This window comes from Colossoma macropomum, unplaced genomic scaffold (assembly GCF_904425465.1).
Source record: "Colossoma macropomum unplaced genomic scaffold, Colossoma_macropomum, whole genome shotgun sequence".
In the NCBI taxonomy this organism is placed as follows: domain Eukaryota; kingdom Metazoa; phylum Chordata; class Actinopteri; order Characiformes; family Serrasalmidae; genus Colossoma; species Colossoma macropomum.
Window position 1 is genome coordinate 46,697,509 of NW_023494789.1, and position 26,748 is coordinate 46,724,256.

The 26,748-nt window shown below is 40.6% G+C and overlaps 1 protein-coding gene across 4 annotated transcripts in view; it reads right to left on the reverse strand.

Annotated features, from left to right (window-relative positions):
* The window catches only part of frmd4ba (FERM domain containing 4Ba), a 102,332-nt gene that overhangs the window by 17,557 nt on the left and 58,027 nt on the right, over positions 1–26,748 (reverse strand). For all 4 annotated transcript variants that reach the window (XM_036571527.1, XM_036571528.1, XM_036571529.1 and 1 more), the window contains exons 8-13: positions 16,321–16,404; positions 13,684–13,749; positions 12,660–12,717; positions 12,257–12,343; positions 1,696–1,772; positions 98–236 (exon numbers count right to left, since the gene is read on the reverse strand). In XM_036571527.1, coding sequence (XP_036427420.1) covers positions 98–236; positions 1,696–1,772; positions 12,257–12,343; positions 12,660–12,717; positions 13,684–13,749; positions 16,321–16,404 — 511 coding nt within the window. The remainder of the gene's footprint in view (positions 1–97; positions 237–1,695; positions 1,773–12,256; positions 12,344–12,659; positions 12,718–13,683; positions 13,750–16,320; positions 16,405–26,748) is intronic.

Genomic DNA, 26,748 nt, shown 5'->3' on the forward strand with positions numbered 1-26,748 from the left:
CATAATGCACTGAACTTTCATAAGCATGGGTTCAGGAGACTGATCAGAATAGAGAATTACTGATAGAAATAATAAATACTAATGCTAGCATACTCACTTTGCTCTGTTTACGATCCAGGTAGAACTGGTGCTGACTGATGGCCATCGCCCAGATGGTTTTGATCAGAGAGTGGCTGGCATACCACGAGTGGATTGCCTGCCCAGACTGTCCGAAAGTACGCTTGGACGCTGCCTTCCTGTAGATTAACACAGATACGCGTGTTAAGAAGAAGCATTACAGACCTGATTTAATTGAATTAGCAGAGTGAAGTACTTTGATACAGCAAACAACTACAATGCAAGTGCCCATACAATAATACACTCAGAGGTACAGTAAATATCAACCAAATGGTATGTTCCATTGTCTTTTTAGACTTGCTTTCAGTTTTTTTTTTCTGAGACACCTGCAGGGATCATTTTTTTCATGCTCCTTTAAAGTTCAGTCCTAGAAGTTGGTTGCATTTTCTGCTTCTTGCGATTCAAGTAACTCCAAACACAATCTACGATGAGCATCTATGACAACACCAGCAGCTTCTTCGTTTGACTTGCAAATGTTCTTCTTTTGTGTCCATTTCCTTTTCTTTTTGACAGCTATGCATGCTTTCAGACTCATAGCGTTGAGCATTTGCTTCTCACAATCCATGTAATCCGAAAAACATTCTGGACTCAGGCCAGGCCTCTGTTCTGAGAAAACCAGCAGCTTCTTTGTTTGACGTGTCCGTCTCCTTTTCTCAGTGAGGTTCTTCTTGACAGCTACACATCCTTTCAGACCCACAGCGCTGAGTTGTCTTCTCACAGTGGAAGGATGGACAGAAACACCTGTGGATGTTTTCAGATCTGAAGCAGCTTGATTTTCTCCTCTCTCTCAAAGATGAAAGCTTTAAGTGCTGTTTATCTGATGGGGGCAGTTTTGATGTCTACCATGTTGTGCACGGTTGTTAGAAGTCCATTTTCTCTTTAATGAAGTTTTGAACTCCAAGTTTGGGAAAAATTTGCTTTTTCGTTTAGTATGGATTTTCTTATATCTAATCTCCTCAGAAATAATAATAACTTGTTATAATAACAGTCTGTATTGACTGGAAATGAAATAAATGAAGGGTGGTCTCTGATTTTTGCACAGTAGTGCTGTATATATCAGCTTGTACAATAGTTATTTCAGCATTTCAGAAGAGGGTTTTAACTGAAAGGTCTCTCACAGTCTGTATGACATTCTTATGGCGCGTGGTAAACCTCACTTATATTTACACATCAACACTAGCCACCTCTACATCAACTAATGCAGTGTGTATATCAGGACTGACCTTGAGTTTCATGCTGCTGCAGTCAGAATACAATGCTTTAGTTAAACTTTCTCCATCTTTTACTCTGTAATTGCTTTGTTGGCGCACTACAGTAAAAGCAAAGGCTGCTACATTAAAAGGCCTCGCATCAGTGACTTTTAATTACGACCGAGGTGGCCAGAAGCAGCGTCCTAGAATCTGGGAGCGGTGTAGCGTGAGGAGCCAAAATAGTGCAGTCTTTAACTACAGGAACAGGCTCGTGTGAGACATCGTGAGCCATCTCAAACGAATGGACAACAATGCAATTAGTCTCCAGGTAGAACTGGAAAGGTTGTACACGGCAAAATAGAAAGTACATCCAAGCTTTTCTCCTCACCTCTGAGGGTCGTTGACCTCAACTGCAAACTTCTTCTCACGGAAATACAAGTTCTCAAGCTGCTTCCAGTGAAAGATCTATAGGAGGAGTGAGACAGAGCAGGTTTACTTTAATGCAGGAACGTGTACGTAGGTAAATAAGAGGTGTCGGATACAAAGCTGATGGAAAACAAACATCCTTAAAGTCAACAAACCCAATCCCTCTAGTGCTGGGAGATACAACACTGTACCAAAAACACAACACAATTAAATCAGACGCTGCTACTGACAAACCATTCAAACCGAGCCAGTCAACTTGCACAAATATCCATATGTTCATCTGCAAGCACAGGTCAAAAGCATCAGCTATGAGGTCAATTTAGCTCCGCCGGTGCTTTAATTAAACCGCAAAAGAGCCTCGAAGCTTTTCAAACCTGCCTGAAGGGAGGGAGCTGAAAACAGGGCACCGCAAAACATCTGCTGCTCAGAATACAGGGCTTGAGAAACTCTGCTGCTCTGAGAGCAGCTCTCCCAGGATCTCAGCAGCTACAGTACAATATCCAGCAGGTGCTATCAGCATGCGGGGGCGAGGATTTAACAGGAATGTTAATAAACATTCTCTGCCAGGTACCGGCAAGACGCCGCCACCGGAACGATTACGGATCACCCAGGAACAGTCCGAGATACTACAGCCGACAACCAGGAAAAAGACTTCAGGTACTTTGAATAAATACATACATGAAGGCAAACCTTCAATGAACCAAGCAAATGGCGTCCGGTTTCCGACTATGAGGTCACGTTTTGTATTTCAAGGAATCTAAATGACCGCAACAGTTTCCTCTCTTTCCAGGTAGCGGTTACCGTCCTCACACGTATATCTCCCAAAGACAACAACCTTCACATTGTACCACAGCTTGAGGATGGATAAATTTAAGCTCTTACCAGCAGAGGTTGGGATGCCTGTAAAACAAAAAAAAAATAATCCTTGCTGAACTGGACAGGTCCTGTGCTCGAGTTTCCCACAGGGCTGGGGCTTCCTTGAACAATACTCTCTTGTCCGCTCTCTCAGAGAGAGGGAGAGAGGGAGAGAGAGGGAGAAAAGGTGTTGCAAGAGTTTCAGTCAAGTGAGCCCCTCCCGTTCGCTCCTCCTCCGCGTGACATCATCCAACCTACCTTCAGCAGACTGACGACTTTTGGTAGAGTACATGTTTCTCAGCCCCTCCCTCTCTGAACTGACTAAGCCTTCTCTTTCATTCCCTCCCTCTCTCTCTCTCGCTCTCTCTCTGGCTTCAACTTCATCCTCTTGTCCAACCTGATGAACAGGTTCCACATACACAGTCACAAGCCTGCAGAGTGCTCTGCCTCTCGTCTCTCTTGGGAAGGAATTTTCATTCTTTCATTCAGGCTATTTTCCTCACACCCTTCTACAGCCACTCATTAAGCTTTGTGCTCCATTTCCTGGTGTGTGGACCTTTCCACAGCCTAAACTGCACGCCACCTCCTGTTGATCTGAGGCGATAAACTCCCTGGCCCTCCCGTCTGCCTCCCAAGGCAAATATGCATGGAATCTACTACTTTCTTTTAATCATTAATAGCCAGCCATGGCACTCCTCACCTCTCCGTGCAAAACAAGGCAAAGCAGCTGAAGCTCAGCTCCAGCTGACAGCAGAGAATGTCTCGCCCCTTATCAGTGGCCAGAAGATCAGCACCTATCTCTGCTGAATGCCGCTCCATTCAACATACAGATAAAAACGCAGGCCTTTTAAGAAGATAAGGCAGAATGCATTTCATAATAAAAGAACTAAGGGAGCTGGAACAAACCAAATAACAAAGAATAGCGTCAGAACGTTTGGTTGCAGAAAAATAATGTGCTAATATGAAACAACAAAAGGACACACAGCCAAGATATAGATCTTTTCTGTAACCCACGTGGCTTCTGCTGAATTTCCTACAGAGTTAGGCCGTTTCTGCATAGCAGCTGTTTGGTCAGCTAGGCCAAATACAACGGGTGGAAAATTCTCTCAACAACGCAGAATGTGCTAATTAAATGGCCAAAGGAAAGAGACTACACTTCTCACTGTCTATATCTGATAGTACAGGACAAACATCTAGAGTTCATTCAATTAGTCTGTCTCTGACCAGCAGGGGAGCGATTCATTAGCTTAATTCACAGCCACTCAGATGTAATTAAGATACATTGTTTGCTGATGCAAAGTAAACTTTATTTAGGGACATTAAAATTTTCAGTATCAGTAGATAACTGCTTTAAAATCAGCAAAAGGACAGATTGTCAGATTTTTCCAATATGACAAACTGATTTGATGAAGTATTTACTGTACTTTGAATGTGAAACACATTTAGGTGAAAATACATGCTAAATATCTGCATTTTATTACTTTTACTGCATTTGTAGTGCTGCAAATAAGTATTACATTTCTCTCTAATGCAAATCCAAGTAGTCCCAGATTCTTTATTTTATAATTATGTATCTGCATCAAATTTTATTTTGTTTTATCAAGAACAATTGATGTAGTAAGCTCTTGAAAAAAACTGTGTTAATCCAAAATGCTGCCTTCACTGTACTGCAAATAGATCTGCACTACCCTAAAGTTCACTACTCTTATTACTGCAATGTTCTACACTTTCAATTCTCTATTCAAACAAGCTAGCACCATGTTGAAATTGCATTTTCCTACTTTCTAAAAAATGGAAGTGCCAAAGAAATCTTTTTCTTTGGAGCGATGCCACTGAACCACTCTTGCTTCCCTGAAGAGCCTTTCTTATAGTTCTTATTCAGCCCAGCACTGAGCTGTGGAGCAGTGAAACTGCATTCTCTGGAGTTATGGAGCTCAATCCAATACCTCTGGGATGAGCTGGAGTTCCAGAACTGATCATCCAACATCAGTACCTAACTTCAGTAAAGCTCTTGTGGCTGAATACAATCAAATCCTCAAAGCAAAATGTTCCAAATCTAGTGTAAAGCCTTACCAGAAGAGTAGAGGCTGTTACTGCAGTATTAATGCCCTTCATTCCAGAAGAATGGATGAGCAGATGTCTACAAGGTTTTGGACCTACAGCATATATAATGTCAAACTTTTTGCTACAACAAACAAGCAGCAGTGCTGCATTCTCAAATTAACATATGAATCAGAGTTTCGATGGGTGCCGTTTGGGGGGACATTAGATGAGTTTGGATGTATGAATGAGTACTAATGAGTATTTCTCTAATAATACAAAAAGCTCCACAAACATCTTTAGAATAAACCTGCTGGCAAAGAGAGGAGCTCGCTCTTCCTTCAGAAAACAGGAGCACTGTGTTTACAAAGTAAACATCACATGAAAGTTTAGGTCATGAGTTGATGGCTGGCTCCTTCTTCAACCTACTCAGGTTGTTTCTGTCCACCATTCTGTGTGACAATTTCTCAAAGTATTTATGCTAGAAAGTTAAAAAACATTCATTTAATTTTAAAGACTTTTCAGGACCAAAACTTCAAAGAAAGTTCAAAGAAAATAACACTGTCTTGACAGTGACGAAGCTACACATCTACAAATGAGTAAATGGACAAATTCATTATCATCACTTTGAATAACACACCTGCACCTGAAACACTTCGATGAGTCATATAACCAAAAAATATGAAGCACTGTCAAAATATGCCAGAGATTCTGACACACCTTACTCTATTACAGATTGCTTAACTTCCTTCCATAATGGAACAGCGGAAATGAAACACTGAAGCATCCAAGAGGAATGAAAAATATGTATAAGGACATGATTACAAAGTAAGATTTGCTTACTTAGAAAATACATGGAAATAATGCTATTTTCTAGAATATTAGTAACAAATCCAACCCTGAATATACACTTATATGTAAAAGGAAATGTAAGATAAGGTTACTATAACCAGAAATTTAGACAGAGTACAGTATTGCGCCCCTGGCCGCTGTAATATTTGACACCTGACTACTGGGAGAGGAGACAAATTCTGTCTGAGCATGACCTATTTCAGAAACCTCAGTGATGTATCATCAAATCTAGCGACGGTATAACCAAAAACGTGTGATATAGGTCACACAGATCCAACAGCTTGAGCCTCACCATTTTCATCATTTACATCAGGCTTATCGCTGTTGTCGGAAGAAAACCTTGTATCTCCAAAATGGTAACTTCACAGGAAAAGGAAAAAACCTACTTCAATTTCAAGGTAAGTCAATGGAACCAGACATCTTTGCAAGTCATTTTGGGTCGTTTCTTTTGGTCCATTTATCATGGAATTTCCACACATCGTAAAGAGCAACTGGCATTTTCAGATTATGTCAAAAACTGAAAAACAACAAAAATGGAGATACAAGGTTTTGTTCTGACACCAACATTATGCTGGCACTGTATTAGAGAGTTCCACCACCACCACCACTCAATTCTGCCTGAGCTTGACCTATTTCTGTAACCTCAGTGATGTATCATAATCAAATCCAGTGACAGCGTTACCACAAATGTGTGATGAAGGTCACACAGACAGAACAGCTTGAGCCTCACACCCTTTTCATCATATACATCATACTTATGCTGGCACTGTATCAAAGATTTCCACCATCATCACCCAAAACATCGATTCCTGCAGTTAAGACCAACAAGACATGGTGTACTGGGCCTCAGGCCAGGGTGAGACACTCCACTGACTGAGAACACATCAAGTTAAATATGAACGTCATACCAAAAAAAACAGGTCAATGTTCCAGCACAATATTTACTATGGCTGGCTTTACGCAGTGAAATATTCATGCACAAAGTTGCATGTTGTGAGTTACATGCAACATCACTTCCATACTGGAAAAAAATGGTATCTTGTCAAGTAAAACTATCTAAAATCTAGTCAATAAATCTAATATTTCTCCTGAGATTGTTGTGAGCGTATTTTAAGATTATTTAACTTATGTTTTAAGTGATTTTATTAAGTAAAATTATCTCACTATATGAGAAGCACATGCACTCTCAGCCTGACATGACCGCCAGCCTACTGATGACGTCACTGCCGCTCTGCCACGACTGTGTTTTTGTTGGTTTTATGAGGAAAAACAGCGAACCACGAACTGCTGGGCAACTAGAGTTACACTGAATGTATATTTACCTTGCCATTCCGATAAAAAGATTCAAAATAAAACCTACCATGACAGTAAGACATGAATGTCAGGTTAATTCGCAGAAAAAACAAACAGGCTACTGAAACTAAAGCTGAAACTGAAAGCCATGCTGAAGATGATTAGAACCAGTTATCATTGATTAAAATAGAACTTTGATTAAAATTAAAATAGAACTTATTAAGGATTCTAGGAGGTTGTGACAACGTACAATGTAGCACCGATTACTTTTGCTGTCTCGTCAACGTCGTCACAACCTCCTAGAAAGCTGTCAGATAATGTTGTCTTAACTTTCTGAGGAATTACATTTCAACGTTGTGAGAATGTAGAGAGCACCAAGTAGACGACGCTGTGGGCACCAAAACAGTACGTTGTCACAACCTAACTGTGTTTGCAGGGCTGTTAAGAATAAAACCTACTGGTCTTGCTTCCTAACGGGAATTGGCTTAATGGTTGCCATTATAGGCCATTAGGAAACGATCAAATGTATATGGAATCAGTCCCAGAAGACCTGATTAAACGATCAGAATCTTTTACACTGTGATATCAACCCATCAGAAAACACAGAGTACTAATAGTGACTACTGGACACCACCAGGAACCAACAGATGCTTTTAATGGGTTCTATGTTTTTTTTTTTTCAACAGGGAGGTACATTAAATGCGTTATGGATGAAAAATGGATTAAGTGATGTCGCTAAGCAGCAGCAGCCAAAAGTTTGGCTGATTCTGCCGTTGTGGCAGAGAGTGCACTTGACGTCACTGGGGCCGAGAGTGCATGTCTGCAGCCAGACTCTGCTGCACTATATTGGCACATAATTTAGCTTGTTTTAAGAATAATACCTTAATAAGATTACCTAAAATCTTAATGAAATCACTTAAAACAAGCAAAGCTAAGTGAAATAAGCTAAATAATCTTATAATAAATGCACAACCATCTTAAAATGAGAAATATTAGATAGATCAACTACAATTAAGATCACTTCGCTTGACAAGATACTGCCTTTTGCAGTGCATGCAACTTGACAGTTACACAAAGCAATTCAAAACACAAAGTTGCACACACCACATTCAACCACTCCATTAGTCAGGCAATTGAGCAGTGTGTATGTTTAACAAACCACATTATTCTTGCTATATAAAGTAATCTATGTAGAGTAATTTACATGTCCCTTTTCAACGGCCCCACAAACCATCTTCTGTGTTATTTTCTTATTTTCTTCATTAGCCACTTCTTAGCTACATTAGCCACATAGCTCCAGTGCAAAACTAAAGAAGCAAACTTCAGACACCGAACATGTCTTGGCCGACATTTGAAGCAAGGAGAATAAATCAGATTTGTGGCCTCCCCAATGCTTTAAGATGACCCAAATCTGATCCCAATGAGATCATATTTCCTGAAAAGCCTTTTGCAGTAAAACTAACAGACAAAAAAAAACATCACAGCACAGTAGCTGCCTTCACTCCACATCACTCCACAGACCGGGAAAAGGCGCTCTTTAAAAGCTTTTTAATCTGACGACCCCCAGTAGATCCCTCATGTGAAACAGGCCCGGGCGCGAGACCAGTCCTCTGCTCCCTGAGCCCCCCTACTAAGCTAATTGTGTTTTATTGCTTGATCAATTGTTTGGGCTGAGAGAGGACCACAATGACGGGGGACGGATTTGCATAATGAGCGCGGCCCGCTGGTGGCAGACTCGGGGGAGCGGGCCAGGAGGGAATACAAAGGCTAGCTAGCACTGACAGCAAGCACAATCAATACTGGCAAGATGACGGGGCGTGCTCTGACAGGGCTGTGTACGTTTAAAAAGAGCGAGTAAAAACACTCGAGAGAAGGAGCGAGAGGGGGGAGCGAATGAGTGAGGCAGGGACAGAAGAAAGAGAGGGAGGTAGGGGGAAGAAAGAGGGGAAAGAAGAAAAAAGAGGGGACAGATCTAGCGTGAGGGCCCCTCATGCCCCCCACCCACGTCTTTGCTATAACTTTGCCAGGGGAAAAGCTGGCTGAGAAAGAAAATGAAGGGTGAGGAAAGAACTCCCATCCCTTATTTACACCTCAGCTTTGCCAGACTGAATCCCAAAAGGCTCCCTAGTGGTGTTTTGGGCGATGTTGCCAAAAAAACACCACGAAAAAGAAAATCTACACTGGTTTTAATGGATTACAGGTTCTCTTAGATCTCTGTGATCTAACGTATTGTTCAGTGGTGCACAGTAGTGCAATAAATGTGTCATCAAAAACTGGTTAGAAATATCTGCAAAATCGAAACATCAGTCAAAATCCGACAATTATTTTTAAGCAATTGTTTGCTGACACAGATTTGAGTCCGATTCATTGTGCATGCCTTTCAACTCATCATTTTGTAGCAGGTAAAAGCAGTCTGTCTCTTTACTGACTCTGGAAGGCCCAGTTTGTAAAAATTACTGACATGGTGGATTCAAATGGAACTAAAATCCCTGTGAAGTGTAAGCTGGTGAGGCAACTCGGAGCCAAACCCCTTTCACACACCAACGGATCCAGCTCGAGCCCATGCCTCCCAGCTCTGCTCCCCACAGAGCCCCACAATTACACCTTCAACTGAAGGGCTGGGCTGCAGAGAGCGACATGCCCATTAACGCTCTGCCACTGTGCAGGGCACTCACGCGCCCAGCTGTGCTCTACTGAGGGCTCAGCTAATGGATGCCAGTAAGCACACACTGTAATGAGGGGGTCCTGCGGGGGAAAAACGCAGCCCCTCTGCCAAATGAAAAAGAGCAAAGTGTACATACTTCTTAAATGGCAGGGCAAAAAGCCAAAATCTGTCAGGGGGAACATGTGAAAGTGGGAGATAAAGATGCTAGTTAACAACAGACTGAAACAATAACAACAGAAACAATGAACGCCACGTTATTTGGAGCAATTTTGTTTGCTAAAGGTAACTTCCTTTAGATGAGAAAAATGGTATCTTGGCAAGTGAAATCATCTTAAATCTAGTCGATATATGTAACATCCTTATGAGATTGTTGTAACAATACACAAAATGTAAGATTACTGAGCCCATTTTAGATACTTTTACATGTTAAGTAGTTTTTGGGGGGCAATCATGGGCTGAAGGTTAGGGAACCAGCCCTGTGACTGGAAGGTCGCTGCTGAGGTGCCTTGAGCAAGGCACCTAACCCCCAACTGCTCCCTGGGCGCTGCGGATAGGGCTGCCCACCGCTGCGGGCAAGTGTGCTCACTGCCCCCTAGTGTGTGTGTTCACTAGTGTGTATGTGGTGTTTCACTGCACAGATGGGTTAAATGGGGAGGTGATATTTCCCAGTTGTGGGACTAATAAGGGTCATTTAATCTAATCTAATCTAGCGGAATTGTCTGATTATTTTGGGAGAATATTGCTTGTTTAAAGCATTATTTCTGAAACAAGCTAAAAGATCTGCATTAAGGCAAGCAGAATTACCCAGCAACAGGATAAGCCACTTTCACTAGACAAAATTTCTTAAAATAAGGAAAAAAGACACCTAGAAATGAGCTGAAATAAACACACAGTGGGTTTACTAGGTTGCCATCAAGTAGCTGTTACTGGAGCATCTAGGCAAGGACAAAGAGGCTAAAGAACAGCTGGCAGTTTCATTCTTACACGGAACTGTAAACAAGTCACTTACTGCCACAGCTTAGTCTCAGGCTGGTTTCACGCCTACTTCATTTGATAAAGTTCAAACCAGAGTTTGTTTTTTTTTTGTGACACTATCTTTTTCATTTGGTTCGGTTGGTTTCACACCACAACGGTTTAAGTGCATCAAATTACACACCTGAGTTTTTATTTATTGTGTCAGACGTTTTGCAGAGATACAAGCGCACTGCTACTCTCACATTCGCCACTGTTTGAGCCAAAACTTTAACTTTGCATGAAAACAAAGACATTTAATGTCTGTATGCATCACATTCAATAATAATAAACCTTACTTAACATCTGCTTCTATATGACTGGGCTGTCAATTTGAATGTAGCCAATCAGGTTGCGGATGCAATATGTTCTGCGATCCATGTGCCAAAATTATAGTAATCGCTTTGCTGTTGTTTTACTGCTTGTCTGCCGTTTTTAGCAGCAGTTCGTGCTGCAGGAATAATATAATAAGTAAGATTATGCAGACAGTACAGCGCTGATGTGCTGCAAGAAGAAGCAGAGAAGCTTGTTCTGATGTTGAATTCCATCATTTGGTGTGGACCATCGTAAAAACGCACCCCAACAAGCAGCGAACTGAACCAGGGTTCACTTAGCGGTGACGCGAGACCTGCAATTTTGCCAGACCACCGATCATCTGTTGGGTGCGCACCTGAGTATGGGTGGAGTGTTCACGCCTGCCATAACGAACCCAACTAAAGAAAAGTTTGTTACGTCCACATCAAACAAGGTAGGTGTGAAAGTGCCTCTGTATATTGTGTTCAAGTAAATGTTAAATTTTGGAGCATTTTCATTGCTGCATTCACCATGAAATTACAGGGTGATTCAAAAAGATTCATCCGATTTCAAAGCGCTATATTTTACAACCATGAGGCGCTTAGGAACCAATCACATACCAATTGAAAGACGGGGTCACAGAGTTTCTTACTGTCACCGGAAGATGGCTCCCTTCAGTCTGTGACTCCTCAGCAGAAAGCGTTCTGCGTTGGTTCGTTCGTCGTTGGTTCCACAACACTGGATGATCTCCGAAATCGCACTGAAAGAGCCGTGAGTACAGTGACACCCAACATGCTCAATCCAGTATGGGATGAATTTGACTATGGTGTTGATGTTGTCTGTACAGCTGGAGGAGATTCATACTGAGCACTTGTAAAATTACATAAACTTTATGCTCATTTAAACCATTTACAGTTTACCGCATTGTTCTGTAACGATTTACAGGTGAAATCATTTTGAAATCGGATGAATGTTTTAGAATCACCCTGTATAACACACTGTTAAGAGTAGCTGGCATTTTCAAATTCTGTAAAAAAAAAAACTAAATGGAGGAAAAAAAACAAAAAAAAAACAAAAATGGAGATACAAGGTTTTGCTCTGATAGCGTCAATATGACAAAACATGAATCATCTTTTAATATTTTTCCAACAATCAGTAATTAAAAATGTTAGATATACAGTAGATTTAAGATGTCACTCAAAAAGACATCATTTTAAATGCAACACTGCAAGAACTAACTAAATGAATTACCACCACAGCGAAACACACAAACCTCCTTGTTGAATTTAGCACCACTGATACAGTTTCTCGTTTCGGCAGGTCGTTCACACTTTCCTGTCGTTCTCACTGTTTATTCCAGATTCCCTGCCTTCCCTGACCTTTTTCTCACAGATTCTCTTTGTGCGCTTATTTACAGGTTGGTAAAATATTAACTTAGGGGAAGGTTCGAAGATAAAGTGTCGAAAAAAGCAAAAGGGAACACGTCACTGTATTCACAAAAGCAGCACTGTACCTTTCTAGGCTTCAGCTTGTCCTGTTGGTCATACTGGGCAATGCCTTTATAGCTGATTCCCAACCACCACGGGATCCCCTGCTTGTCCTGTGAAAAGGAAACAGTGGAAGGTTTAAAAGGTACAGTTTAAAAGGGAAGTTGGGCTGTTATTGAGGCAGTTGCCCAATTAGACTAGAGACATTAGCAAAATAAAAAGATCAAACGCATAGACTGCGGCTAGTCAGGTTCGCAGCATCGTTTGAACTCCTCAGACAGTTTTAATGAGCCAACTCAGCAAACTTTAAGACATGCACACCACTGTCAGCAGGTACAGACGATGTACTTAAATTTTGTTTGGGTAACAAAGCAAGAACTTTATTCTCCAGCAAGCTTTTGTTAAAAATGATGCTAAATGTTTGCATACCTTCACTTCATAGTAATGAACCCCATATGTAGGTAAAGATTCCACTAACAAAAGATACCTGTTGATGGAAAAGCAGAGGTTACTCATCAGAAATGGGAAATCATGGCCATTTAAGACGTCTAGTTCTGTTAACATTATAATTTGGACGGGTTACGTTTAACTTGTATGCTATAAGTTAGTGACGACAGCTTCACGCCGCTACTTTCAGAGCTGTCAGGGCAAAGAAAGTCTATTTGTTGATCAACTCCAATACAAATTAAGCTGGCATAAATGACCTTGTGTTACAGAAGGGAAAAGTAGGACAACATGCCGGCAGTTAGCAATGCTAGCAGCTGCCCTGCTCAGGCAATGTGTTTAATTAAAGGGGAATTCCACCATTTTTTTTTCCAATTTCTACATAAATAACTCGATAAGATATAAATAACGCCATTCAGAGTGGTTTGATGTGAAATGTGACATTTAGAGATAATTACTGAGGAAGCAGACGTCTGACACCTAGCCTCTTAAAAGTTATACCACTAATGTATTTGATTAAATAACTATGAATGCCTGATGCCAGACATAGTTTTGGGACAGTTAATGACAAGGGTTTGCAGGGCTACATGCAGGGGACTGTAAGGCAAAACAGTCCCTAAAGAAAACTTCTTTTCTTCAGATTTACTGTCATCAACATTATCATTGAAGTGCTGAATAGATATAAAATAAATAGAATGATTATATTTGTGTCATAGATATTGTGACCTCTTATCACCACCTCTGTAAAGAAATCTCAGTAAGTTTCTCTATAATAGACCAGCTCACACCAAACCACTCTGTGGTGTGTCTTTGGTTTGTTTACAACTACAAAAATATGCAGGAAAAACATGATGGACTTTCCCTATGATTCATTTTCTTTAGCAGACAGATTGTGATCCTTTCACAAACAAGTTCAAAGCAGCAAATATGAGGCTCTGATCCAAATGATAGGCCCTTCATCAGTCAGTGCGCTTGTGGTGATGGTGAGATAAATTATTAGTGTGCTTACTGTACAATGGCTTTTCCTCGGGTGAGTCCCTTGAGAGCTTTGTAATGCTCAATTACCCTGTCTTCACTAAACACAGAGAGAGAGAGTGAGAGAGAGAGAGAGAGAGAAAAAGAAAAGGGAGGGACACACAGACAGAGATCGAGACAGAGAAATGAGTCACAATTCACACGTGCAAAATGAACAGTAATTGAATGCTGCTGGGCCAAAGTGTGAATGTGCCACTTGAAATGACTGCTGCTCTTTAACCAGCCAGATACATGAGTTCAGCGTGTTCATCCGTGAAATGCCATCTGGCCAACTGTCCTGTCAATCACCCAGCGTCTGCCCTTCGCCTGGTATCTCCTCTAATTACACTACACATACCCCAATAGAAAGTGGCTGTAAGGCAGGAGCTTCACAGCTGCTTCTGCACACGTGCCCCCACACACGCACAGGCATCACACCACGTACACACACACACACTCCTATATTCAAGTGTGTCACTTGTCCAGTCCAGCTGCTTCTCTCCTGAAGGGCCACTGAATAAGCTCCACACACCAATGAAGCTACTATTCTAAACAGGTGCCAGACCACCTCTAGGTGATGTTCCAAAGCAGGCATTATTAATTTAGTACAATAAAGGAATGGTTCAGCAAAAAAATCTAATTTACATCATTTTCCAAATCTTTACCCCAAACCAGGGCTGTATGTGATTTTATTTAAAAGTTTGTAGCATTGGTGCCATGAAATTTGAAAGTGTTGTAGCACAACTTAAAATAACACTAAAATAAAAGCATAACAATCCCAATTAACAGAGATTGAGTGTCAATAACAGCTGCAGCAAGCAATTTTGGGAATTACTGACTTTAGTACTGATTCACAGTACTTCAGATCCCCCACTAGGGGGCACTGTTAGCACTCAAGTAGCATTTTCGTGCACAAATAAGTGAGATGAAGCTGACACGTGAATCCACACCAGCAGGATCTTGAGTATGGTTGCTGTCACAGATATCAAAATGAAACACTAAACAGTTTAATATCTAAAATAATGGATATAAAAACAGTATACCTATTTTGCACGTGTGCAACTTTGTGTTTGCACGCGACTAATTTCTCCTAGTACGTGACAATAGTGTTGCATCGTACAGCTCTGTCCCAAATGTAGTCAGTCAGCCAAGATGCATTTATTGTCCGAATTTTCCTTCTTTATTTTTTTTTATTTTTATTGTTGTTTTATGCTGGAACTATGGGGCTAATGTAGCTAACAAACAATAATCTATAGTCACCCAAAATCATTTCCGCAAATACATGTGCAAAACTTCATATACTTGCTTCAAATGACATCATGAAGCTATGTAATCTTATTTTGAAAGCTGATGTTTTGTTAAAATTGAAAGAAGTGCATTACTAAGTCAAGAGAAAAAAGAACATGCTGAAGTATGGTGAGCATGCAGTGCTGCGAGCTGCCCTGGAACATTTATTTAAAAAAAAATTTCAGAGGTATCAGATTTGGAGGGAGTTTTTCGAGCCATGTCATATGTCTGGCTATAACACATATTAACGATACAAGCACAGGGTCAAAAAGAACAACATTATACTGATGAAGATGTGATGAAAAGAGTAGATAATTCACTCACATCCTCAGAAGACACGTCCTTCACCAAGTTCTGACTGAATTCTTTTTAAACATGCTTGCAATCATCAGATTAATCCGCCCGGGGGAGGGGCCCGAAGCACAAACCATGTTACCAATTGTTCTTCCGCACACTGTCTGCAATTACACATTTCCACCAGAGAGGTCTCCAAATGCCCAAATCAACTGTTTAATAAAATATCAGTAACAGCAAATACAGGCTGCATTTAGAATAAGCTCAAAATAGGACTATATTATCATCCACATTACTTACAGGCCTCCAGTATAATTCTGCCTTCCATGTGGGGCATGTAGCGCAAAATTACTGTGAGACAGTGAGTTACTTCTGATTTTACCACCTGAACTGTTAAACATCTCACAATGAAGTGCTGCATTCAGGACTGTAACAACAGAACTGAAAACTCCTGAGGAGTCTTATACATCAAAAAACTTCCTAGAGATGCTATATTGTGTAAACTACAGCTTTTGCCCATTGACTGTGACACTGTACTGCTATATGACATCATTTTTACTGATACTACCTTTAAGAGGTGAATTTGCAGGAAGCACATTTTATTTCAGCTACAGTTTTGTTGCTTTTTATTTACTTTATGGAAAAGACTTTGGGCAACTATAGACTTTTATTATTCCCTAGCTTCATGAGCCTCATAGCTCCTGTGCTAAAACTAAAGAAGCAAACTTCAGACACCAAACACGCCATACTTGATCTATTACATTTAGTGAAAGGGGGAAATCATGTAAAAGTGATATTTCCACAAATTGTTCCTTTAACCGGCCGTGTTTTGGGGTAATTAGTCTGTTACTCGCAGGGACTAAACACTTTGCATCTGGCTGTAATAAGTAACTTTGACAATCATAGCTACTTTGAGCTTCTAGGCTACAATTAAGCAGACTGGAGGTGATAATTAAAGGCCATTAGAGGGAAAATTAAGGCTGTTTGAGGTGAACAGTAAACCTGTGAGTAGAGGTTGGTACTGGTTACTGTTTCTTTAAATATCACTTACCAATAGGTCAGCGATGGGTGCTCCTTTAAAACAGCTGTGGGGAATACGGGGAGCTTCTTCAGGTCTGATCTTGCACTTTCATCACTGAAAAAGAATGTCTTATATTAACCAGATGACAAGACAAGTTATACAATACATAACGTGGTTAAAAGGGGACAGATGGCTGTCGGAAAAGGTTTATGTAAAACTAGGGCCCTACAAATCGTTAAAATAATGAATCGTAATTAGTCACATTATTTAGTAAAGTTAACCCTTGTGTGGTGTTGATGTGTTTGTTACTCAGTGGTCTGCTGGACCCACCGCATTATTGTTTTTTAAATCAATACAGCCATAACAATTTATGTAAAAATACCAGATGTTTAAAATATCACAAGTGGCCAGCGTAGGGTTCTCCTTTAGCAGCTGTAGCCAGTCAGCAGCCTGTCCATGTTGTCCACCCTCACACACACAGACACACAGACACACACACACACACACACACACAGACACTAACAGCAGGCCATGTAGGAGGAGAACAGAGTGAAGGACACAGCACCTCCACACTTTTACTCCCTGCGGGTTCACCCAACACCATGTGTAATATAAATGTGTGGGGGGTGAACAGAGTGAAGACACTGAAAATTGTGGTATTTTATATGTTCTTCACAGAAAATGAGCAAAGGCCAAGAATCTGAGGTTGAAATAATAATCAATCACATCATTTTTTCTTTCGGTAAACACTGAAAATGGTCCCACAGACCCCAACACCACACAAGCGTTAATTACGATCAACTACACTAAGTAAGAAAGATGAACATGAACCAGAACATGAAAATTACGTGAGCACCATAGAGTTTTTTTTATTACCCATACAGGAAATGCAGTTGGTCAATGGTGCAAAAATATATACACAACCACACAAAAATGTAATAAAAACAATAAAATTACCACAAAAAGCAACACCTTTAACCACAAAGGTGCAGCCAAGCAACTCAAGCTTCAAACCAAATTCCATTTGACTGTAATACATTCATAGCAGCAGGTTGGAAAAGACTGTTTGAACCTGGTTGTTAAAGTTCTGATATAAAGGAGAAACTTTAATAATACATTGAAGCTTATTTAAGACAAGGTCAGTGCAGAGCTCACTAAATGGCCCAGTTCCTATAAAATGACTTGCTATTTTGATTAACCAGAGTGATTTACATATCATATATACCATATATACAGTTAACGGTTCAGCTCCTCCCTGATAGTAGCCTCTCGCTGTTGTTCATACCGCTTGTGAATTCCTGTTACAGTGGAGGCTCTCGAGGGGAACTGGAGCTCCACTTGGCTGTTGCTTTTGTTACTTTGCTACTGATTGATTTATCCATAGGTCTCTCGCAAGCACTGTCCAGAGTAGTCTGCTTAAGGTTTCGCCTTAAAATCATTTAAAAGCTGTATTTGAATGAGATACTATCATACAAACATACTCCTGAAACTACTGCAGATGTTTTGAAGGAAAATACAGCATTTAAAATTGTGGCGTTTACACTGTATTGCATTAATGCCTTATTAACTTATTTAAAAGTGAATTATCAGACATACTTTTGATAAAACAAAGTAAAAATATGCATTCAGTAACAAAAATGTGCTTTGAAAAATGGTGAATTGGGGGAAAAACAAAAAACTCAGCTGGTCTGACAGTCTAACACTGATAACGACCAGCAGAAATGGATGTTATGGATATTTTTTCCTCAGAGGGTTTTGTTGACACCATCGGGTTTGCAGACACCAGTGGGTTTTATCTTCCCTTCGGTCTTGCCAAATCTCTGTAGATAACGATAAAACCTTCTGAGGTTAACCATGTTTTGTCCTGTTAGTCTCTGCATACCTCCTGCTCTATACCATTGTCTACATTTTAAAATAAACCTCACATAATCTTCCACTGAGCCTTTCACAAGGATTCACTGAGACTCTATATATGGCTGGACTGTTCAGAGCCACAGACGTTCATTATCTAAATTTGGCTTTGTACAGCTTATTTTTTCCACACACGTCCTGTATCGCTTTAGATTAAAGCTAAAGCTTGTGGCAATCTGGTATTAATGGTAATAGCATTTATCTTGGTGGGGAGAACATGCTGTATATCAATGTCAAGATGGAAGATAAAGCTACCTGTGAGTCACTCAAAACACACAGGCAGAGCAAAGTGCCTTTCAATTATAAAGCAACAAAGAGAAGTGCTGCTTGGCTGAGCCCTGCGCTGCTAAACTAAAACAAAAGCCATTCAAGAGATCTGGCAGGCTCCACCGAGTTGAGAGGTAGAGACACAACCCACACATTCTCCTACAGGCCCGCAGCATTCAGCAAAGGAACGTCTCGTGCTTTAAACATATTTACACTATTAGGTCTATCCACCCTAGAAAGGGCGGATAGACCTGATAGGCTGAAAGTTAAGCAGGCTTTCGCATCTTCTGGCTAGTGACCTGCCTGCCTACGGTCACGACTTCAGCATGGCTGATGAGGCTGTTGTGCCAATGCAAGTGTGCATTACTGCCAAAGTATTTAAAGGAATACGTCCTTGTTAGACACATTGGCAGCAACACTGAAGGCTATAGGAGACTAGTTAACACAAACTGTTTAACAAAAGATCCTGTCATGATTATTATATAGTTACATCATCAGGATTATCTGAGCTGATCATTCATTTGTAACAACAAACAATGTAAACTGTTCATCGGTTGGGTTGAAGCAAATACATGTACATAAACAAACAAATAAAAAAATACATTCATTGAGACATCATGTGTCTTGCAAAAACAAATGTTCTAACATCTGACTGATGAGTAAACATCTTTAGAAGACGATGGCAAGTAATGCGTGTTTATTTGTTAATAACGCCTTTAGAGGGCGGCAGTTAGTAACATTGGTTTATTTGATGGATGTGAATAACGCCTTTAGAGGGCAGCAGTGAGTAACGTTTGTTTATTTGATGTTTGTGAATAACACCTTTAGAGGGCGGCGGTGAGTAACGCTGGTTTATTTGATGTTTGTTAATAATGCCTTTAGAGGGCGGCACTGAGTAACGCTGGTTTATTTGATGTTTGTTAATAACGCCTTTAGAGGGCAGCAGTGAGTAACATTTGTTTATTTGATGTTTGTGAATAACGCCTTTAGAGGGCAGCAGTGAGTAACGTTTGTTTATTTGATGTTTGTGAATAACGCCTTTAGAGGGCAGCGGTGAGTAACGCTGGTTTATTTGATGGATGTGAATTACGCCTTTAGAGGGCAGCGGTGAGTAACGCTGGTTTATTTGATGTTTGTTAATAATGCCTTTAGAGGGCAGCAGTGAATCGTGTTTATTTGTTTCTTAATATGTTTGTTAACACTAAATCAAGCAAGATAGCTAATAATTAGACCATTTTAGGCTTGCTCTTTAATAGCTGCACTACAACAAAGTAAGAAATTATTAATTGCAATTTAATCGTCAGCTAAAGTTTCATGATCATGACCAGCCTTTTTCTGGGTAAAGCATTCCCTCCCGAAACACTCCTAAAAACAACCAACAGAAAACTCAGTCAGTGAACTGCAGTGTAAAGGAACTGCAGGCAAAACTTCAACCCTACTGGTCACTGCTACTAAGCTTGACTGGGCACTGCTGCATTCAGAGGCACTGTTCTCTGCACAAGCCAGTAGTTTTAACAGTTCAGCGATTCATGGTTGATGTTTAGTAGCATAAATCTGGCTGCGGATCTAGGCGGGTTGACGATGTGGTAATGTACAGTATGCTGCGGCACTCTGACCACAGCGCCCAGTCAGCAATCTGGAATTCATTACTCTGTCTGTAGTATCAAACGGCTCGCTGCGGGGGGCCAAGTCTCCACCCAGCCAAGGCAACATGCAGAGGAGGAACAGTAATGTGTCAGCTATTTCACTGAAGACCGAACCACTCCCCCACCCCCCACCCCACACACCAAAGGGAAAGAGAGAGGTCATTATATTATGATGTGCTTGGCTAAACAGTTAGAGGCCACCTGACTCAATCTTCGAGGAGCAGAGCAATGCCAGAACTCGGCATGTAAGTGAAGTGTGAGGCACAGATTATGTGTTTCACATCAAATCAGTGAGGAAACTCTGATACATGACAGTCAAACTTGGGCAATAAAATGATATCAAAAGAAAACTTTCTTTTTGTTCAATATAGATGATGAATCAGTGTTTCCCACGGATTTGAAATGTACTTTACGTGCGTGGGTGGAGACACTGATTCTAAAGCGTGAAGCAAGAACAAAATTCATCATAACTTTGACAACAGTGATTGCACTTGGCTATTTTAATACACTTTTTTTTTTCATTTAAAAGAATATGCAAGTATTTCAGTAACATACAAATTGCTGCTGTCAGGACAAAACTTTGTATCTCCATTTTTGTCATCATTGTCATTTTTTTGACAAAATTTGAAAGTGTCATCTGCTCTTTACATTGTGTTAAATTTTTATGATGAATGGACCAACTGAGATGCTCAAATTACCTGGAAAGGTCTGGTTCCATTAACTCCCATTCAAAGTAAACAAGTAATTTTCCCTTCTCCTTTAAAGTTAACTTTCTGGAGACATGAGGTTTTGTCTCGACAGTGACAAAATATTAATAACACTAAGAATTCTTTATTTATAGGCTTAATTTATGTCTTCTTTAAGTGCCAGTGATGTATTTGTCCTCTGCGGCATGTAAATGTATAAAAACAAAATGGTCTGATCTGCTGCCTGCCTCAGTTTTAACCTAGCATCTTTATTAGTACTGTAAAAGGTGATGATCTGGATCCGTTTCTGAGTCTTTTTGCTCCAGTAAAGGCCACAGCAGACTTCTTGCGTAACAAAATTCTCGAGGGTTGTGCGAAGCCGAAAGCGCCTTCGCGAACTTACAAGCTTGCATACTTTCTGCGGTTTGGTGTTGCCTGTTGCAGATGCTCCATGTGACGCTACGTCATTTTTTATGATTAGTTTCACTGCTGGAAAATGATTTTCACAGTTCTAACTATGACTAAGTTTGAGTTCAGAATACTGCTACCATTTAAGGTGGAACGCGAAAATTCAAACAAGAAGCTGGTGAATAGCAAGCCAACTTCAGCCTCCTCCTCTTGTGAACCTAAACATAAGATAACCTTATATCATTTAAATATCATAAATATTAGTGTGTCTGTCAAAGCCGAAGCTCCTCAAAGTCGTCCATCCTTGCAGCAAGGTTTTCCGTGCCATTTCCGGACGGCGGAGCTGCCACTTCCTGCTGCCAGATGCCAATCAGGGACTGAACCCCCTCTCCATCTTTGATTAATGGCATGCCTCTTTTTTACCGACCAATCAGAGGCTTTGTCACATAGCGGCTTCATCTACGGAGATCGCCCAGCTGCCATGTGCGCGACACAGCGAATGAAGCCTCCGCGTGACGTCTGCTGTTGTTTGTTTTCTCCACAATTACATCATATTGTTTGCTGAAGCCAGGCGAACGTCGTCTCCACAAGAACTATGCTGAGGCCTTAAGTCACACTACAGCTCTGCTGGAGAAGAACAGAGAACTGAGGAGTTTATGACTAACAGCAGAAACCATAATCACTGGTAAAGGGAGTTAAACACATGAGCTGGATCCAACTAACGTGTTTTACATGAATACACGAACATGAAATGTTCAAAACGCACTTCTCTATATAGACGTTTCTTCTGACTGTATCTCAGTGAGGTTTAAGCTCACTTAATGACTGCAAAGTGCTTCTCTGTGAATTTGCACACATCGGGACACCTGAGCTACGGGTCTCTCCTCCTCGTGCAGCTTCACGTTTAAATATTTCTCAATACTCATTTGTTAAGCAAATATGTGATTAAACTCTAATGTAACTGCAACTAGACATTCTTTCGAACTAAGATAGCAAATTCAGCTGGGATTAACTGTAAATATGCTGACTTTATGCTCTTCCTGCTCACTCCTGCTTTTACCTTCACTCTCTCTCACTCTACCTGCACCCCAACGTGAGCAGCACTCAAGTAGCAGCCAAAGTCACAATTTTTTTTAAACGAGCAAAATATACTTTAGCAACTGTTCTTATATCCGAGTGCATCGCCGAAGTATAACCTACACACTTAAAAAAGATGGTTCTTCAGAGGTTCTTAAGTAAAGAAAATGGTTCTGCAGAGAACCATGAACACTTAAAGAACCCTTTGCATGATTAGAGTTCTTTGCATCATGAAAGAGTTCTTCATAATGTGCTGTAGAGGGTTCTATATAGCACCAAAATGGGTTCTTCCATTGTTACGATATCAAGCCTGTAACAATAGAACCCTTTAAGTGCTATACAGAATCCTTTTCAAAAAGGCTCTATACAGAACCATATATAGCACATTCTCCATCAATCTGAAGAACCCTTTCCCGATGCAAAGAATCCTTTAAGCTCAAAACATTTCAACGTTTTTACTTCTTACTTTGCCACAAACAGAAAATGGACACTTTTAAGATCACATTTGACCGACAGCTGATTTGGTCAGACTCTGAAGATGAGACTACACTAAATTCCCAAACTGTCATCACCACTGAGCAGCTTTTCAGTCGGCAGCTGAGACAGAAGAACAGCTAAACAACCTGGAATCAGCCAGAAATGAACCCAACACCATTCGCCAAACTAAATGGGCTGTAAGATGCTTTACAGACTGGCTGGAACAAAACAACATTAATACTGATCTGGCAAAAAGTGACAAAACTGAGCTAAACTTGATATTGCGGCAGTTTTATGGCTCAGTCCGTACTTCAGAAGGTGAGGCCTACAGCAGACTGTGCAGCGAGTGAGCTGAGCTCGTTACTCTGACAGGCAACAAGTTGCTTGTTAAGGAACTATAATTTGGCGGAAGGAACTGCGAACATTAAAACATACTAAACGCCGCGTTCACGGCCCAGTTTATTAATTTTTTACTTTATTTATTTAACTGTTGTATAAAAGCAATAGAAAACAAGGTTGTGCGTTATCACGAATAACAGCACGGCTCTGATGATCAAATCACAGTCGTGATGCTATTTTGCGACAACACACTCCCTCTCGTGTTCTATTGCTTAAATAAAACATTGGACACCTCAAAGGTCAGGATAAAGAAACACCCCATAAAAGCAGTCTTACACACAGAGCAGAGGTTCTTCACCACCAATGATGCCTGAAATTGTGAGCTTCTGCATTCAGATTGAGGTTTTCTCCCACACAAGAAGTTCCAGCTCAAATTAGAGGTTCCTCCTGCTTTTTAAAGGCAGACGCATCGCTGATGACATCACTAACCAGCCCGACGCCTGTTTGTCCGCCAAGGAGCGATATCTCTACTCCCTCATGCTTCATATCCACCCAGGCTTAAAGATGGAGGAGCGCAGGGTGGATGGGGGCAGCTGAAGGGAGGTGGGGGTCCTCCTCCACTCCTACTGCCCTAATCTCCTGCCATGCTGCTCTGCTACAGCTCCTTCTTTATGGAGAGGATTTGGGGGCCTCGAGGCGTACGGGTAAAATACAAGCTGTTGGAAGGCGGACAGGACAGGGCTTCATCCTAAGCCTAGTGGCCCTGAGAATATATGCTTTCAGTTTTCATATTCTGTCCTGGAACTACTTGGCAGCTCTGTTTTATTGCTCCTGCTGAAAGGACGAAGACTACACGAGCAGGAAATCAACTTGCGTGACACAGAGCACTCCAGGCAGAAACTGACTGTGCATGCAAGGCATTCTGAAAGTAATCCTGCTGGCCCCTAAAAGCAGAACAAAATGTCTTCAGGTTTAATGAATCGAGTCTGGTCATAAGATGTACTGACACTCTGTTCTACTGTTCTGTTTCAAAGTATGGAACATGTTCTCTAAAAGGAACACTTCACCTACAAGCGCTACCATCGCTAATAAGATAAGGCCTAAAAAATAAATGTAAACGAATCTCAAGTTGTCTTAACTGAACTTAACTTAACTATGACATGCTAGGGCGTCGCTAAAGTGTTGGTAGGCTCTTGCTGTGTGACCGCAGGTGGTTGCTAAGGTGTTAGCAGACTGTTGCTATGGCATTGTGGTGGTTGCTCAGGTGCTGCTAGGTCAACGCTAATTGCGTGATTTAAGGATTTCTCGCATCATGAAAGGGTTCTTCAGAGTAATGGAAAATGAGCATTAATGTGCTGTAGATGGTTCTATATAGAACCTTTTTGAAAAAGATTCTATAGAACACGCAAAAGGATTCGTCTATTGTTATAAGCATGACATCATAACAATAGAAGAACCCTTTTGGGTGCTATAGAGAACTATTTTCAAAAAGTCCTATACAGAACCATCTACAGCACATCTTCCATCAATCTAAAGAACCATTTCCCACTGCAAAGAACCCTTTAATGATGCAAAGGGTTCTTCTGGCATCCAAGGTGGTTGCTAGTGTGTGTTTGTGTGTGTGTGTGTGTGTGTATACACCGATCAGGCATAACATTATGACCACCTCCTTGTTTCTACGCTCACTGTCCATTTTATCAGCTCCACTTACTATATAGGTGCACTTTGTAGTTCTACAGTTACAGACTGTAGTCCATCTGTTTCTCTGCATACTTTGTTAGCCCCCTTTTACCCTGTTCTTCAGTGGTCAGGACCCCCATGGACCCTCACAGAGCAGGTACTATTTGGGTGGTGGATCATTCTCAGCACTGCAGTAACACTGACGTGGTGGTGGTGTGTTAGTGCAAAGAACTGGATGCAGTTTAAGTCAGCAGAGAATGAAGTTGTATTTATGGAAAAGATTTGGGTGACTACTGACTTCCAGTGTTTTAGCCTCGTAGGTCCAGAGCTAAACTAAAGGAGCAACATTTTTTTTTTTAAATTAGATTTTTGCTAAACTGTTTCTTTAAACAATAAAAATGATGTCTTGAATGAAATATGATGAACTATGCTGAACTATTTTCAAAAGGTACATGAAAAAATAAGGTTATATTAAAGTTGACTTAAAGGTCTGTTAGCACTGAACAAAAGAAAATGATCACTGAACATCAGTCGTATTTTTGGAACAGCCATTTCTTTCCAGTCCTTCTTGTACATCTCCTTCATCTAATTTACGAGAAGGCAAAGCAGTTGTTGCAAAGCGTTTTTCAAGAGTAAAAACGATCCAATCGCAGCACTGAGCACACACACGTCTCTGCTTTCACTCCACATGACGCCGAGCCGTGCAGAGCTTTGTGTTCAAATAATGCATCATGGGGCCATTGGTGGGACAGAGGCAAACAAACGGGTTTAGCCTCAGACTACCCGCTCATCCACTTTACTGCTGTAATGTTTACAGATTACCGCTGGCTTCACTATACGATGACGCACTGCCAGTCCACCTTAAAACAGGCCACCTTATTTATTATTTAATGCCTAAGAAATCTTTAAGCAGCCAGTAAATATGCAAGTTTAAACAGAGTAATAACAAAAGACACACTGTAAAATGATTACAGGTAACAGAAATGGACATTTTTCCTCCCATAACCACCCATAAACTCTGCATTAACATTCGCTGATGACATCACACTACAAGACTTTTATACAGCTTTGTTATTTGATGCATTAATGTATGTAGCTGTAAGTTAAGGTCAGACTGCTGTGAAAGGAAACCTTACAGTAGGGAACCCAAGCCAAAGACTTTGGAATGAGATTAGTTTGGGTTGCCTTTGCCAGCTTACAGCATCACCTAGTACAAGTTAGAAAATGATCAACTAGTGCTGAACAAAAAAAATCATGTAAACATTAACTTTAAACTGTTAACTCCCACACAGCAAATCCAAAATGAATCTCTTCCTATGAAGTTAATAATCAGTTTTCGATAGACAAATATTCACAGCGTTTAGACTTATCAGGGCCAGACCAGTATAAGCATTTCGTGGACGATGCTGTTTTTAAAGGGCTGAAAATTCTACCAACAGATAATTTATATTTTAATTTCAGATTTGAATGTTATTTTCCAATAGTTTTAGTTAAACAGTGCTTTATTGACAAATACAATTGTGAGCTGTAATTGTCAAACACCTAAAACGCTAATAAACAGCAGAATTACAGTCTTAAATAACAAACATAAGTAGCACTGGAGCTACGGCTTTTGGCTTCTGTTGATTACCTCTCATTTTACATATTTTAAATTAGCCATTCATTAAAAAAAAGCTTCTCTGGCAATTATGCAGCTACAAATGTAGCTAACTATCAGCGCTGTATCTGCAATGTTTTTGCAAGACCAATAAAATCTCAGGTTGTTCATATCAGCTGATATATCAGTTGGGTTCTAACACTTAGGCACTTACAAAAATCTGACGATTTTCTAGGTGAAAATCCGTTAGCACATCCTCTAGCGACAACACCCTTAAAACTATGGTATTTTTCACAGTTTCTAAGTTTAACATATTGGAAAAAAGTAAAATACACAACACAAAATGTGCCATAACTTTTGCACAGGCCAC